At 49.4% G+C, this 16,813-nt stretch overlaps 1 protein-coding gene across 9 annotated transcripts in view; it reads left to right on the top strand.

The window, feature by feature from the left end:
• The window catches only part of PICALM (phosphatidylinositol binding clathrin assembly protein), a 129,357-nt gene extending 115,165 nt beyond the window's left edge, over positions 1 to 14,192 (top strand). For all 9 annotated transcript variants that reach the window (XM_030558762.1, XM_030558743.1, XM_030558738.1 and 6 more), the window contains one exon: positions 12,856 to 14,192. Coding sequence is in view for 1 of the 9 variants with exons in the window: in XM_030558753.1 (XP_030414613.1) it covers positions 12,856 to 12,870 (15 nt within the window). In the remaining 8 variants the exon portion in view is untranslated. The remainder of the gene's footprint in view (positions 1 to 12,855) is intronic.
• The last annotated feature ends 2,621 nt before the right edge of the window (positions 14,193 to 16,813 follow it).

Raw genomic sequence — 16,813 nt, 5'->3', positions numbered from 1 at the left:
CGAGACGGTCGCGGTCAGGCTCCACGCGACACCGGCACCGCGACTCCAGGAGCAGGTCCCGACGCTACTTGCCGCACCGGTCGACCTCCCGGCACCGAGCTGGTGGCAGGTCCCGGTCGACCTCCCGGCACCGAGCTGGTGGCAGGTCCCGGTCCCGGTCGATCTCCCGGCACCGAGCTGGTAGTAGGTCCCGGCACCGAAGCGGCGCCCGGCACCGTGGCAGATCCCGGTCCCGAAGCAGCGCCCGGCACCGTGACAGATCCCGGTCCCGAAGCAGCGCCCGGCACCGTGACAGATCCCGGTCCCGAAGCAGCGCCCGGCACCGTGACAGATCCCGGTCCCGATCCCGGCACCGTTATGACTCCCGGCACCGGTCCCCGGCACCGAGACGATCCTCCGTGCCGGCCCGCGCAGACCCGTACCATCCAGGGTTGGCCCCGCCGTGGCCCTCCAGGCAGCCGTCCGTGTCCTCCCAGACGGACAGCGGCTATGCGCTGGGCACCGACCGGCAGGCGGCGCTGTTTGCTGATCCGCCGCTGCAGGACCAAGGCCCCCCACAGTGGGGATTCTGGACACCCTGGGCGTACCATCAGGCCCAGGGCCCCCAGCTGCTCCCTGCTAGGCCGGCGACTGCGGAGCGTAGGGCCCCTGAAGCCTCTTTGTCTCGCCCCCCTCCCTCCCCGGAAGGGGACGAAGGGTCCAAACAGCAGGACTCCGCTGCGGCACCGGAGACAGAGGCGAGGGCTGAGGAAGACCCTCAGTTGGACACTATTGTGCCTGGGGTCTCATCATCCTCCTCCCCGGATGAGGCGGTGGCGGGTACCTCCTCCAACAGTCCCCCCCCGCTGGATCTCAGGGCGCACCAGGACCTCCTCAGGCGATTGGCTCAAAACCTGAGTCTGCAGGCAGAGGAGGTCTCGGAGATAGAGGACCCAATTGTCACCATCCTCTCTTCCGATGCTCCCACCAGGGTCGCCCTGCCGTTTATACGGACCATTCAGGCCAATGCCAATACTATCTGGCAGTCCCCGGCCTCCATCCCTCCGACAGCGAAAGGAGTCGAGAGGAAGTACATGGCCCCTTCTAAGGGGTACGAATATTTACATGTTCACCCGACTCCCGGTTCACTGGTAGTGCAATCGGTGAACGATAGGGAGCGTCACGGCCAGGAGGCTCCGGCCCCCAAATCCAGAGAAGCCAGGCGGATGGACCTCCTTGGCCGTAAGGTGTATTCGGCTGGGGCGCTGCAGCTCAGGGTCTCTAACCAACAGGCCCTGCTGAGCAGATACGCCTTTAACTCCTGGGTGGCAGTGGACAAATTTAAGGAGCTGCTGCCACAGGATGCTCGCCAAGAGTTCACGGCCATCTTGGACGAAGGCAAGAAGGTCGCGTGCACGGCCTTGCAAGCCTCCTTGGACGCTGCGGACTCGGCTGCCCGTACCCTCGCGTCAGGAGTTACGATGCGTCGCATCTCCTGGCTGCAGGTTTCCGGCCTTCCGCCAGAGCTCCAGCACACGATACAGGACCTTCCTTTCGAAGGCCAGGGCCTGTTTTCCGATAAGACAGACCCCAGACTTAAGAGTTTAAAGGACAACCGGGTCATTGCGCGGTCCCTCGGGATGCACACCCCCGTGACACAGCGTAGACCCTTTAGGCCGCAACAACAGCAGCACCGTCGGCCGTTTTCCCAGTTCCGCCAGCGGCAGGACCCTTACAGGCGCCGCGGCAGGAACGGGAGGCGCAGGCAGTCGGGGAACCAAGGGGGGCAGAACCAAGGCTCCTCAAAACCCCCGCCTGGTCCTAAGCCTTCATTTTGAAGGTGCGCTCGAGGGCGCAGTAACAGTTTCCCCTACGGATCCTTCCCCTCCGTTTTCCAACCGCCTTTCGTTTTTCCTCCCGGCGTGGTCCCAAATAACATCGGACCGCTGGGTCTTGAGCGTGGTGCAGACGGGGTACCGCCTGCAGTTTGTTTCGTTCCCTCCTTCCCGCCCTCCTTCCTCGTCCCTCTTCAGGGACCCCTCTCACGAGCAATTCCTTCGGCAGGAGGTGCAGACGCTCCTCAGCAAAGGAGCTATAGAGGCGGTTCCCGAAAACGAGAAAGGCAAGGGGTTTTATTCCCGCTATTTTCTGATCCCCAAGGCCAAGGGGGGCCTCAGGCCTATCCTCGACCTGCGAGAACTCAACAAATACCTCGTGAAGTTGAAGTTCCGCATGGTATCCCTGGGGACCATCATTCCATCCCTGGATCCGGGAGACTGGTACGCCGCCCTCGACATGCAGGACGCGTATTTCCACGTTGCCATTTGGCCACGCCACAGACGCTTCCTCCGCTTCGTTGTGGGGGCTCGTCATTATCAATTTGCGGTCCTCCCGTTTGGCCTGTCCACAGCCCCGAGGGTGTTTACAAAATGCATGGCAGTTGTCGTGGCGCATCTTCGGCGCAACCGTGTCCACGTGTTCCCTTATCTGGACGACTGGTTGATTCGGGGCACGTCGGAACAGCAGGTGTACAGCCATGTCCGCGTGATCACCGGCATGTTTGCGAGTCTGGGCCTCTTGATAAACACAGACAAGTCCACCCTGAGGCCCACTCAGAAGGTGGAATTTATCGGGGCCGTCCTGGACGCCACTGTGGGCAGGGCCTCGCTGCCTCGGCAGCGGTTCCAGACCATGGCGGCGATCGTTCAACGCTTGCGGTCAGCCCCGTTGACGTCAGTGAGGACATGTCTAACCCTGTTAGGCCACATGGCGGCGTGCACCTTTGTGACCGACTACGCTCGGCTCCGCATGAGGCCTCTCCAGCTGTGGCTTATCAGTCATTACAGACCAAGGCAACCGCTAGACATGTTAATCACAGTCCCCCAGAAGGTCTTAGATTCCCTCGGCTGGTGGGGGGACCAGTCCGTATTGTGTGCGGGTCTTCCCTTTCACCCGTCTCAGCCCTCGGTATCCCTGACAACGGATGCCTCAGATCTAGGCTGGGGGGCCCACCTAGGGACCCTGCGGACGCAGGGCCTATGGTCCCAGGAGGAGGTGGGGCTACATATCAACATGAGGGAGTTGAGAGCGGTCCGCCTTGCTTGCCAAACGTTTTGTCATCAGCTTCAGGGTCGTTGTGTAGCCGTGTTCACGGACAACACGACGACCATGTATTATATCAACAAGCAGGGCGGCACCAGGTCCTCCTCCCTGTGCCTCGAGGCGATACGACTCTGGGACTTTTGCGTAGCCCACTCCATTCACCTCAAGGCTTCCTTCCTTCCCGGAGTACGGAACACGCTGGCGGATCGATTGAGCAGATCCTTCCTGTCACACGAGTGGTCCCTTCGACCGGACGTCGCTCTCTCCATTTTCCGGAGGTGGGGTTATCCCCGGGTGGACCTCTTTGCGTCCAAGGGGAACAGGAAGTGCCAAGCGTTCTGCTCCTTTCAGGGCAGGGAGCCGGGGTCGATAGCGGATGCCTTCCTCATCCAGTGGTCGACCCACCTGTACTATGCGTTTCCTCCGTTCCCTCTGGTTCACAAGGTCCTCCTGAAGGTGCGCAGAGACAGGGCTCGTGTTATCATGGTGGCCCCGGCATGGCCCAGACAGCACTGGTACACCATGCTGCTGGACTTGGCCGTAGCCGACCCAGTTCCCTTGCCCCTTCATCCGGACCTGATTACCCAGGACCACGGGTCCCTCTGTCACCCAGACCTGCAGTCGCTGCACCTAGCGGCGTGGCTCCTGCGTGGCTAACTGGTTCCGAGCTGCGCTGCTCCACGCCTGTGAGAGAGGTGCTCTTGAGCAGCAGGAAACCATCCACAAGAGCCACATATTCGGCAAAATGGAAACGCTTCTCCTGTTGGTGCGTAGAGAGAAATCTCCGCCCTATGGAAGTTTCGGTATCCGAAATCTTAGATGATGTTTGGTCCCTCAAAGAACATGGTCTGGCCTTATCGTCGTTGCGAGTCCATCTGGCAGCTATCTCCACCTTTCACCCGGGTGCGGACGGTCGCTCCGTTTTTTCTCACCCGACGGTGTCGAGATTCCTTAAGGGGCTGGAACGGTTATTCCCTAACGTCCGTCCCCCTGCTCCAACCTGGGATCTTAACCTGGTGTTGTCCCGGCTCATGGGGCCCCCCTTTGAGCCGTTAGCTACTTGCTCCCTGCTTTACCTCTCTTGGAAGGCTGCCTTTCTAGTAGCTATCACCTCAGCTAGACGGGTGTCGGAACTCCGAGCCCTTGTGGTGGACCCCCCATACACGGTCTTCCACAAAGACAAGGTGCAGCTTAGACCACACCCTGCCTTTCTACCCAAGGTGGTCTCAGCCTTCCACGTCAACCAAGAGATTTTCCTCCCGGTTTTTTTCCCAAAACCTCACTCCTCAGGCAGGGAGCAGCAGCTCCACTCGCTGGATGTCCGTAGAGCTCTCGCGTTCTACATAGAGAGGACCAAACCCTTCCGCAAATCCCCCCAGCTTTTCGTGGCGGTAGCGGACCGTATGAAAGGGCTTCCTATCTCCTCCCAGAGGTTATCCTCGTGGGTTACGTCCTGTATCAGGACCTGTTATGACTTGGCCCATGTCCCTACGGGCCGTGTGACTGCGCATTCTACCAGGGCGCAGGCGTCGTCGCTGGCTTTCCTGGCCCGTGTGCCCATCCAGGAAATCTGTCGGGCAGCGACCTGGTCATCGGTCCACACCTTTGCTTCCCACTACGCCCTGGTCCAGCAGTCGAGAGAGGATGCGGCCTTCGGAACTGCAGTGCTCCATGCCGCGACTTCTCACTCCGACCCCACCGCCTAGGTATGGCTTGGGAGTCACCTAACTGGAATGGATGTGAGCAATCACTCGAAGAAGAAAAGACGGTTACTCACCTTTGTAACTGTTGTTCTTCGAGATGTGTTGCTCACATCCATTCCACACCCGCCCTCCTTCCCCACTGTCGGAGTCGCCGGCAAGAAGGAACTGAGGAGCGGGCGGGCCGGCAGGGATATATATTGGGCGCCATGGCGGCGCCACTCCAGGGGGCGACCTGCCGGCCCACTGGAGTTGCTAGGGTAAAAAGTTTCCGACGAACGTGCACGCGCGGCGCGCACACCTAACTGGAATGGATGTGAGCAACACATCTCGAAGAACAACAGTTACAAAGGTGAGTAACCGTCTTTTCCAATGGCAACATTCCCCACTTTGCCTTACCTGCAGAGTTGGTTTCTGGCACCGTTGTCTCAGGCTACACAACAGCAGGATCAACTGGGTTGGCCATACTGGAGCTCGTGACCACAATATTCACCTTCCGGACAGTCCCACTTGGTCTGGGAGTACTCCCCCACTTCACCACCACAATCCTTGTCAAGTAGGTGCTCCAACATAGCACTGGATGATGCACTGATTAGCCCAACTCCAACAGTACTGATAGATCCGAAGAGGCATCCCTCATTTTCCCTGGATGCAGCCGCCTCTTCGATCCCTTTCTTCCCACCTGATGGCTATTGCCAGATCCAAGAATTGCTGCAGAAAATAGCTAACACTCTGCAGAGTCCCTTAGAGGAGGTACAAGACAGTCATTGCCACCTGCGTGACATCTTCGGTACTTGCCAGAGTTTGCAGACAAACTACCACCACAGGATCACAATCCACTCCAGGCAGTGTTGGAGAAAGGCAAGTTACTCACCAGATCCATGCTTCAGCAGTGGACTCCACAGACCGATATTGGATCTCTGCCTCAACTGCTCGATTTCCAAACTAAGATGTTGTATCATCACACTTGCAACAATCATTCCCTCCTTAAAAAAAGGGCATCTGGTTGATAGATATACAAGATATTGGTATACACCCAAATCTTAGAACATTCCTGAGGTTCAAGGTGGGGACTTGGCATCTTCAATACAGAGTCCTACCATTAGGACTCACCACTGCCCCACAAATATTCACAAAAGTTTTCTTGGTAATGGCAGCCTGTCTCAGATGTCAAGGGATGCTTGTTTTTCCCTCTCTAGATGACTGGCTGATAGCAACACTGTACAAAGAAGCAGCCCAGGAGTTGACATCCCAACTGCTGCTTCTCCTCTCCTCCCTGGGGGTCAGTGTCAACGTCAAAAAATCAACTTTAAATCCTACGCAATCCCTGGAGTTCATAGGAGCTCTCATAAGACAAGACTTCTGCCTGAGCTTATCTACCAAGGGAAAGATTCCAGACAAGGACAGAGTAATCACTTTGGTATCTTCCACACATGGCAGCCTGTATATATGTCACACCCTTTTCTTGCCTACACCTGCACTGCCTTCATCTCTGGCTACAAAGGGTCTACTCCCCCATGCATCAATCCACACGCACACTGCTCCACATGTCATCAGAAGATTTCTCCTCTCTCCAGCGGTGGATGAACCCACTACAGATCTGATCAGGGATGAGCTTCCTCCCATCCTTGCCCACCATGACAATTATATGATGCATCCCTCACAGGCTGGGGCTCCCACATCGGTGATTGCTGTTTCCTCTGTTCCCCTAAAAACCAACCCAGAGTCACACTTGTATTAGTTTTTATTACAATGCCGCTGTTAGGTCAGATAGAAAAGAGATGGGACTTATTCATACACGCACACATTCACGGCACTCATACCCTCATGCACCCACACACTTACACAGGCAGAGAGTTACCAGAGACAGCATGGAGGCCGAGAAGCTGAAGCATGGTAGATCTGGTGTGTCCGCCTGCGGTCACGAATCCAGGCTGCTGAGCAGGTCAAGAAGCCAGGGGCTTGTGTGCATGCCTTCTTCCTCTTATTTTGGAACTGGGTGGCTCATGTCACGTACACTGAGTTTCCTTTCTGTGTCTGTCACCGAGAAGCATTCCCAGACCAGTTCCTATCATGCATATCAGGTGGTTCTTTTCTTTACAGCACTCCATGATTGCCTTCTCAGGGCAGATTATGTTAGACACACCTGGCTCTGGACGCCTTTCTCCTTGCAGTTCCTCTCCACCAAGTCCCACATACACTCCCTTGTTCACACGCTCTCTGATTGTGTGATGGGATATTACACAGCTTGGAAGTTCATACAAGTGGTAACTTGAAAAGGTTACAGAGCTTCCAAAGGTTACAAAACTTAAAAGGCTATGCTAACAGTAACTGAAGTAAGTTCTGCAAGCTTTTTGCAGATTTTGTAAATGATACAAGTTACAGATCTTACAATGGCATTTGAGCAGAGGCTTTACATAACATATCCTGCCCCTTGGTCGCCCCAAATTGTGGTGACCATTCAAAGGGCTTGCCTCCACTCATCCATGCCAGTGCTTCAACTGCCAGAACAATTCTGGATTTTCACTACATGTAGCATGTCCACAGTAACAGAAATACATATCAAAATATTGACCGGAGGATGTAACAATGAGCGTCAAACAACCCTTCTTATGTAAAACATTTATATGAAAATCAGAACATTTGATGGGAAGGCAAACGATTGGTAAAGAGGGTGGTTATCACAGGCTTTTGGATGGAGGTGGCCACCATAGGGATAGGTATGTGACTGACAATTTGGCAGGAGAGGGAGGGGTCCAGCTGGAGTTAAAGAGGGCTGTGAGAATGGTTTGTTGCTATTGCTTGCCCAGTTTGGTGTCTTCCCTCTTCCCAAATAGCACGCATCATAATGCTAGCAATGAGACAAGTACTACAAAACAAACACAAAACATGAAACACAGAACACAAAACAACATAGAAGTTTTGTTACGATGATGCACCATGGTACATTTCAGTTCTTCAGTTGGTACTGGCTCTTTCTGTTGCTCTTAAAAAAAAAAAAAAAAAAAAAAAAAGCTGTGAAAAGGATTTAAACGTTGTAAACTGTAGGCTATTGTAGAGAGGAACATGGAGTCGGGGTCGTCTTCTCTACATGCTTGAGCTGTCCCCAATGGACCCACTTTCCCTGTGGGCCTTGGTCAGTTTGGAACACTGTATCACTTCCCGTATTACAAATAGTAAACGGCCCCTCCCACCTTGCTTGGAGGGGTTTAGTATTCCATTTCATATACATTACCTGATCACCCACCTGCCATGTGGGTGGTTTCTGTCACCTCTTGTCCATTTTTTCCTGAGCCTATCCCATTGTTCGCTGCATGAGCTGAACAGCTTGAGGAAATTCCTCCTTTAGAAGTTTATACCATTGGATCAGTTCTGGACTGGTGGGGTCGGACAGGGAGGGGACTGATTGTGATCACATAATGCATTGGTCGTCCAAACATTAATTGGAAAGGCGTCACTGAGCTACTGTACTGGGATCTGCTCCTGATTACGGCTAACGCTAATTAAAATGTTTAGTCCAGGCCCCCCCTTCTCTGACAGGACTTTAGACAAGGCTGCTTTGATGGTACAGTTCATACGCACCACCTGCCCAGAGCTATGGGGGTGCCTAGGAATATGCAGCTTCCGCTATATTCCAAAAGCATCCAACAATGCCTTCCAGAGCGCCGACACAAAGTAGGGTTCCCTCTCCGAATCAATTACTTTGGGAGATCCATATTTACAAATGATCTCCTTGAACAGAACCTTAGCTGTTTTTCAGCTCTATGGGTTTTCATGGGGAACGCTTCTACCCATCCCGAAAACGTGTCCACTGTCACCAAAAGCAAGGTACATCCTCCTTCCCTGGGTGGTAACCCTTCAATAAAATCTTCCTGGAGGCGAGCCCACGGACTTCCCAGCTCTCGCTGATGACCTGAAGGCAGCTGATCCTCGGATTCCCCTGGTTGACGTGGGTTAAAAGCAGCACATGTAAAACAATTCTGTACCCAATTGGTCATGTCCTCTCGCTGTCCTGGCCAGCAGGCTATGTCTCTAGCTCGTTGCAAAGTCCCTTCCACATCTTCGTGGGCCAACGCATGGGACCAACATATAATTTCCTGTCGATCCCACTGTGCTGGTGCTATTACTGGGTGGCCCTCTGGGTGTCCATCTTGGTTCAACTGCTGACACAGGGCCCCTCGTGTGGTGACAGCAGCCACCACAGGTGTTCTTGCTAAACCATCCACTTTATTGTTAAAAAGGGCTTCCACTCATGAATCTGCTTTTTGATGACCTTTAACATATCCTACTAACAATTGGTTAGGGTTAGCAGTGACCCACTGGTTCACACCCTCCCAGTCCTTATGATGGACCAGCTCCTTCCCGTCAGCACTTCTCCAGTCACTGCTGGCCCACTGTGGCATCCATTTAGTCAATCCTCCTAACACATACTGAGAATCTGAAAAGACCACCGAGGGTCCCAGACATGACTCACAAAGCGGTAAACTTTCCACCAATGCCTTTAATTCAGCCAGCTGTGCCAACCCCTGGGGCCAAACTCGCACTACTGACTTCCAGATTTATTACTGCGCTCTGTATGTGGTTTTTTCCCTCTTGTGCCCAAGCTGCCCCATCTGAAAAGTAAATGTTGGCCGGTGCTGTTAGGCTCTGTGCTTGCTCTATTGAGGTTACCCAACCCATCGGCACTGGATTGGTCTCTGGCACAAGGCACTCATGTTTTGCCCCTTTTGTCTGAAGCAAGACCCCTGGTAGTTGCCCAGCACCTGGGGTATTTTGGTATTGGATTCCTCGATTTACCAAGGCCAGGGTCCACTGAGCCATCCTTGGGTTATTTACTCCTGCTTGGGTGGGGTTTCCTGACGGTGTATATATTAAGGGGGTGTGGGTGCTCTGAATAATTGGATTATCTCCCACCACCACTGCCCCTATTTCCAGCACCCATATTACTGCCAGACATTCCCTTTCACATATCGCATTTGAGCGGAGGCTTTACATAACAATTGCATGACACAAAGCACCTGGACAGCATGAAAGTCCAGGATGCAAATAAACATATTGGAAATCCAGGCAGTACGCAAAGCTTGCTAGGCGTTTCTGCCAACCATCCAAAACCAACGCATTCTTGTCATGTCAGGACACCACCACCACAGTCTTCTACATAAACAAGGGAGACAAGATCCGAGCCATGTGTGCAGAAGCTATCCACCTTTGAGTATGGTGCATCACACACCATATTATTTTGACAGCAGCCTACCTGTCGGGCACCCAGAATGCGATTACTGATGCTCTCAGCAGAAACTTTGCAACCAACCACAAATGGGAGTTGCATGATTCTGTAATCATGGACATCTTTGACCAGTGGTGAACCCTGGTGAGGGATCTTTTTGCATCCCATAACAATACCAAATGTACCCAATATTGTTGGAGGGGAGGGGTTGGAATTCAATCACAGGGACGCCCTAGTCCTCAATTGCTTGGACCAGACGAATTATGCCTTATCACCCTTACTGCAAGTGATTCATAAGATCGGACAGCAGAAGGCAACAACCATCCTGATATCCCCATTTTGGCCTTGCTGATTTGTGGTATCTGCTCCTCCTGAATATCGAAGTACCCTCCACACACACTGTGAACATTCCCAGAGGTGCTGACTCAACACAATGGCAGACTCAGACAATCCCCCCCCCCCAAACTTTTCACCTCTTGGCTTGTTTTTTGAATGCATACCTCCACTAGTGCAGGAATGCTCTATGGCGGTATGAGATGTCGTCTCAAGCAGCAGGAAGGAGTCCACAAAGCACTTGTATCAAGCCAAGTGGGCATTTCACTTCCTGGGCTACCAAACAGAGCGGTGGGCATCCCACTACTCCTGGAATATTTCCTTTATCTGAAGGACTCGGGACTGACTGCCAGTTCCATTAGAGTGTGTGCAGCAGCCAGAGGCGCCTTTCACCTGCTGATAGATGGTCATTCAATCTTCACCCGCTCTTTGTTAACTGTGCAGTTCTGGAAGGCTCTTCCATTGAAAATACTGTCCCATTCAACTTATCGCCCCGAAAAGGACCTTAACTAGTCCTCACCTTACTGATCACCATCTTCAAACCTATGCCTGCTCTCTCTCCTTTCCATGAAAGTCGCCTTCCCCATTGCCATTTTCATCGGTTAGGAGGGTTAACAAACTGGGGGCCATGATGGCTAACCCCCTTCACCACTTTTCATAAAGACAAAGTCTCTTTACAATTCCACCCAAGTTCCTTCTGAAGATGGTTTCCCAAATCCACCTCACTCAACTCATACACTTTTATCTACTTTCTTCCCCAAACCTCATGCCTTGAACAAGGAAAGAAGGCTTCATTTGTTACATGTTTGAGGGGCATTGGCTTTTTATCTTGAGCAAACAAAGCCCTTCCAGAAATCTCCCAGGTTTTTTGTTGCCATAGTGGAGAGAATGAAAGGATAAGCCATTTCCACCCAGAGAATTTCCAAGTGGGTCTCAGGGTGCATTATGCACTTCTGTCAATTCCATCTGAAAGGATTTGGGTCCATTCCATGAGAGTGCAAGCATCAACTACAGCTACACTCCACAATGTGCCCCTCACAGACATATGTAAGGTGGCCACGTGGAGTTCAGTACACACCTTTTTTTTTTTTTTTGTGATGCACTATGCTCTAGTGCATGATTCTGCAAAAACACTTTGTTTGGAGCAGCAGTCATCCATTCCACAGGCTCCTGGAACCATCCTCCAACATAAGTACTCCTTGTTAATCACCCTTAGTGGAATACAATAGGGACCATCACTCGAAGAAAACAAAGTTACTTATCTGTAACTGAATGTCCTTGGAGATGTGTGGTCCCTATCTGTATTTGAAACCCACCCTCCTTCCCCTCTGCTGTGGAGTCAATAGCTCTGCAGTAGCGAAGGAACTAGAGATGCCAGCAGCCCACTGCACCCTTTATCATCTGGAGCGAGACCACAAGGCTACACAGTGCACAGTACTACTTTCAAAAGCTCTGGCTCCAGGTACATGGTGCATGCACATAACCCCTCAGTAGAATACGGATAGGGACCACGCATTTCAAAGAACATTCAGTTACAGATAAATAACTTCAGGTTGTTTTGGCTGAGGCGTAACTTCAAAAACAGTGATTCACAGAAATTATGCTCAAGCAGTGCAATTATGAAGCTTGCTGAAGCCTATTAATACTAATTTTGCTTCTGTCCATTGGAAACACAATGTGATTCTCCCTGTTTTGAGCTCCTTTACTAGACTGCTGGCAGCATGCATACCGAACTCCTGACTGAAAAGCGAGGGACATTTGTGCTCATCGAGTGGAGACCACATGGCAATTATTTCAGTAGGAAAATTTGTGGATCTGTTTTTTGCAACAGGTGTATAAAATTCTTATGAATATTTACCATCTGTGGTATACAGTGTAATTGACCATCTTCACCATGATGAGAAAACTGAACTATTATCTGCTGTGGAGAAATAGATACTATAGCTGCTAGCTGTTTCTATACAGTAAATGGCATTGGAGTTTTCTTTTGCATCAACAGTGATGTCAATGTGTCTGCTTTAAATGTTTTTAAAGATGTATAATGAAATGTCTGTGCAAATATAAACTAATTTGGAAACATTACCCTTTAAAAGCACTGATTTTAGTGTGCATAACCTAGGGAGCACTGAATGCTATCTTTCTAGACATAGCACGTTGAGCTTTTCTTTTGATGTCTTAGTGTTTGTTTAGTGTCTTCCCATGCTTGGACAAGGACAATTTTGTGATGGGCTACTTCATTTTTCTCCTCTTTGGACAAACAGTGCAACCAATGCACAGTAACACTACAGAAGAGTGCGTACTTGGAAAGAAATCCCAGTGGCTTGCATACATCTTCATTCTTGCTGTAAATTTTTATTTTGATCAGCATCTTTGCAGCTTTTATTTCTGATAGTCTGGATATGGAGGACTTTCCATGCCCAACACATATTAAGGGATCAGAAACCTTTATTTCTAAGTAAGTCTCATTATACTGAGTAGAGAAAAGTTAACTTCGAATGTTTTTTGTCTTTCCAGATACAGTTTATGTAATCATGCCAGATGGCAGAGAAAGGAACAGCTCCAAAAACACACGTGCTCAACAGCAAACCCTTACTTCCAGCAAAATCCAAATTGCTGTATTTTAACTCCTCCTCCTTTAAAATGATGCAGGAAAATCATGAAGGCCCACAGGAAACTGGGACAACTCTTTAGGAAAGTGTCAATACATGATATAAAGCCAAGAATTCCCCGGATTTAAGATGTTCTTTTCTGGTGACTAACGCGTCAGTACTTTCAGCTCCTATTAATATCCATAATCAGTAACATATAAAGAGAAACACTTATTCTGAAATTGTAAGATTTGTATTTGGAAATGCTGTGGGGAATGAAGATGAGTGTCCTTTACCATAACTCAAAACAAGATTTTCTTTGGGGGATCAGATCCTAACTGTTACTTCTGCAGTTATCTTTTCTTCAGTCCTCACAAATGTAGACACAGCAATGAAAATTAACTTTTCTTTTTAAAAAAATTATATATTCAGTTTGCAGTAGACATTCCTTATGTATTGTTTGTATTTATTTATGATTATCAATTTAAGTAACATTAATATTGTATCAAACTCCTTATGAAAATGAGTATGGATGTATACAGTATGTCTGATTTTTTTATCCACAAGAATGATTTTGATTCAGAATGCTTTTCAGCTGACATATAGAGCACTAACTTTTAAAGGCCTGAATCTTATGAATTCTCAGTCTGTATGGGAATTAGGAAAGTTATAAAATGCATTAATCCTTTATAGTCAATTCTGTGCCTAGGATTTTGCAAGGGAACAGTTAACTGACACGGAGAAGCACTACATTTTTAATTCAGCATTAGTGCATTGGGAAGGAACTCTACTGCTTTGTGCTTGGCATGTCATTATTTTACATTTGACATAAGGCCTTTCCAGAATGAATGTGAGGAATTGCTTTCACTTTAAGACTTTCCTTTTCTTTAAAAACTCTAGGAGGTATTATGTCAAAAAAGCCTTGATTTTCATTTGGCTAGTGCCATGTTTATGATCATGTATCTTTAAAAAAATAATAAGGGAAGTAGCATCTTTACAAATGACTAGCAAGAGTTTAGTTAATGAAGAATTAAAGCAGCACTGTTGATCGGTGCTCTGCGTAAATACATCATAACTTTTGGGTCGAAAGGGGCCTTCAGAAGGATAGTCCATGATATGAAAGCAATTCTGTACATGAATTAAGCATACTTGCTGCATTGTCTCTGCAGATTCTATTTTTGTTTAAAATATTAAAATGTATGTTAGCAAAAATGGGTGGATTTTCAAATAAAATGCAGCTTCCACAGAACTTTTGTTACAGTATGAAAGTATGAGGTGCTTCTTTTCTTTCCCCTCTTAAAATGGGCAAGGATTATTGTTTTGTTTACTTACAGTACCAAATCTATTTAAGTATATGCTAGGAAGTGCACCAATATGAATCTGTCTAGATTTTTATACTGTGCCTCTCCCCACGGTAGAACAGCACCTTAGTTTTATAGAAGTGAGTGAATACAGCCTCTCACCAAGAGCTGGATCTAGTGCTTGAAATCATTGGTGTCTGGTGTCCGCTAACATTCTCAAAATGCTTATAGCAGGCAACTTGATGCTTGTAACTGGGTAACATAGAAAGAAGCATGAACAGGCTTACACTAGTTTCCCTTACACAAATACCTCAAATGTTCCAGCCATGACTGACAAGCTAGAAGCATCTTGCTGAGACATCAAGCACTTACTTTGGGGAGACAGTTCCCATCATGAAAGCAAAGGCCTTACTCAAAGTCTAGGAAGAACGATGTAAGCACCTGTTCATAATGAGGGGAACATAGTAGGGCTGTTTTCAGCTGTTCTGATGTTTGCCCTGATGTTTAAATCTTGACCTTATATTGGCACCATTGTAAAATGGGTGCTACACAAGTAACTGAGGGGCTCAGCCAATGTTGTTCTGTTAGTATGCAAATTGGACATATTGCCCATACAGGCTGGTAAAAGGGTTTGAATCTTTAGTATCTCCCACTAATGCTCTTCTCCCAGGCTGCTGCCTTCTACTTCAGAGATTCATTTGAAAAGGATATAGCCCTTTGTTGGTTGCAAACAGTCTTTAAAATGAAGTGTCTCTGATGTGGTGATGGCCCTGTTTTATAAGTAGGGCCCTATCAAATTCACGGCCGTGAAATATGATCTACCCTGTGACATCTGGCTATTGTAGGGGCGTTGCGATATTACTATGCTGCCTTTGGAGCTGGGTGGCTGGAAAGCAGTGGTTGCTGGACAGGCAGCCATCTCTGAAGGCAGTGCTGCCGCCAGCAGCAGCAGCGTGAAGTGAAGGTGGCATGGGATGGGGGGACATCACCTTTGGGGGGGAGCAGGGCCAGTCGTATGGGTAGGCACCATGGGCACCTCTGCCCCACACACAGAGCCCAGGGCCACTTTAACCTCGGAGTGTTGGGGAGGAGCAGGGCTGGGGGCTCCTACCCTACACCAGGCTCAGGCTGCTAGTCCTGGCCAGGCTGTGGATGGATGGGACTTCCTCTTCCCTGCATTGGCTGCTCCTGGGGCCGGGTCAGACCCACCTCTGGCACAGAAGTACGGGTGGCAATACCATACCATCCTCACTTCTGCGCTGCTGCCTTCACAGCTGGGCTCGTGACCAGCAGTCTCCCCTCTCCAACTGCCCATCTTTGAAGGCAGCACTGCTGCCAGTAGCAGTGCAGAAATACCATCATCCCCCCCCCCCCCCTACAATAGCCTTGCAACTCCCCTGCCCACAGTCAGGACCCCCCAAGTTACAACACTATGAAATTTCAGATTTTAAAAATCCTCTGCCCATGAAATTTACCAAAATGGACTGTGAATTTGGTAGGGCCCTATTTATAAGGGTGCGCCTTGATTGCAAATAAAAGGTATGTTAATGCGGGTTGGCTAACTTAACAGGCTAGCTGGTAGGTTAAAATAGCAGTGAAGACACAGCAATTTGCCTTAGAGTTAGCAGCTCCAGTCCAACCCCAGGCTGCCCCAACAGGCTTTAACTCAAACTGCTCATCAAAGCCCCTTGTGGCTGCTCTGCCTCAGGAGTAACCTCTTCTCATATGTGTGGGCTGTGTTAGGCTGGGAGTTCTGAAGGCATCTAAGTGAGTTGCTCAATGCTTGTTAATTTTCAGTGAAGGTTGAGCACTTCATTCCCATAGGCTGGATTGTTTTATTGCTGTGGAACTGCCTTCTCCTTTCTGTTCTATACACCTGATTCAGTCAGCAGTGAAGGAGATGATTGTGGCATTACAGAGGGCTCTAATTCCTTGTAGAGACTGATAAACCTATTTGGAAAAACAGAAAAGCAGCATGCAAACCAGGGAAAAAAATTTAAAGAAACAACCTTATGATGCAAATTAGAAAATAAAAGCAGCCAGAGCAATGTGGCTTTCCCTTTGATTTTATGTTATTTTGGCCAAAATCATCACAAGAATCTCACTGGTGTAAATTTGAGAAATAAATATTGGACATTTCATTTATTTTCTAAAAACTCAACTGTACCGAACAAAGAACCTGGGGGGGTGATATATCTAAAGGTCTTGCTGCTATGAAAATGCAGTCACTGGGGACCAGAAAGATCGCAGGGATGAATAAAATATTGGTTTAAGTATGGCAATGTTGTATACAACAGATTGTCCCTGATAGCTTGAAAGAACTGCGCCCCACCCCCCCAAAGCACTCTCTGTGGCACAGAAACACTAACATCTTTCAGAATAGACCAATATTAATCTCATCAGATGGTCTATCCGATCAGCCATTGTGGATGAGGCCCACCACCCAGCTTGTTGCTGCTCCTCCCCCAAGCTGCCAGCAAGGGCAAAGATGTTAAGCCAGCAGACCTGAAGACCTTTTGCTCCAGGTGCCCACTCCAGAATAAGAAAAGTAGAAGCAAGGGCAATGCCAGCTAAGAAGAGCCT

This window comes from Gopherus evgoodei, chromosome 1 (assembly GCF_007399415.2).
Source record: "Gopherus evgoodei ecotype Sinaloan lineage chromosome 1, rGopEvg1_v1.p, whole genome shotgun sequence".
NCBI classification, from domain to species: Eukaryota; Metazoa; Chordata; order Testudines; family Testudinidae; genus Gopherus; species Gopherus evgoodei.
Note: the sequence above shows the minus strand (reverse complement) of the source record. Positions and strands in the feature narration are given on the sequence as shown.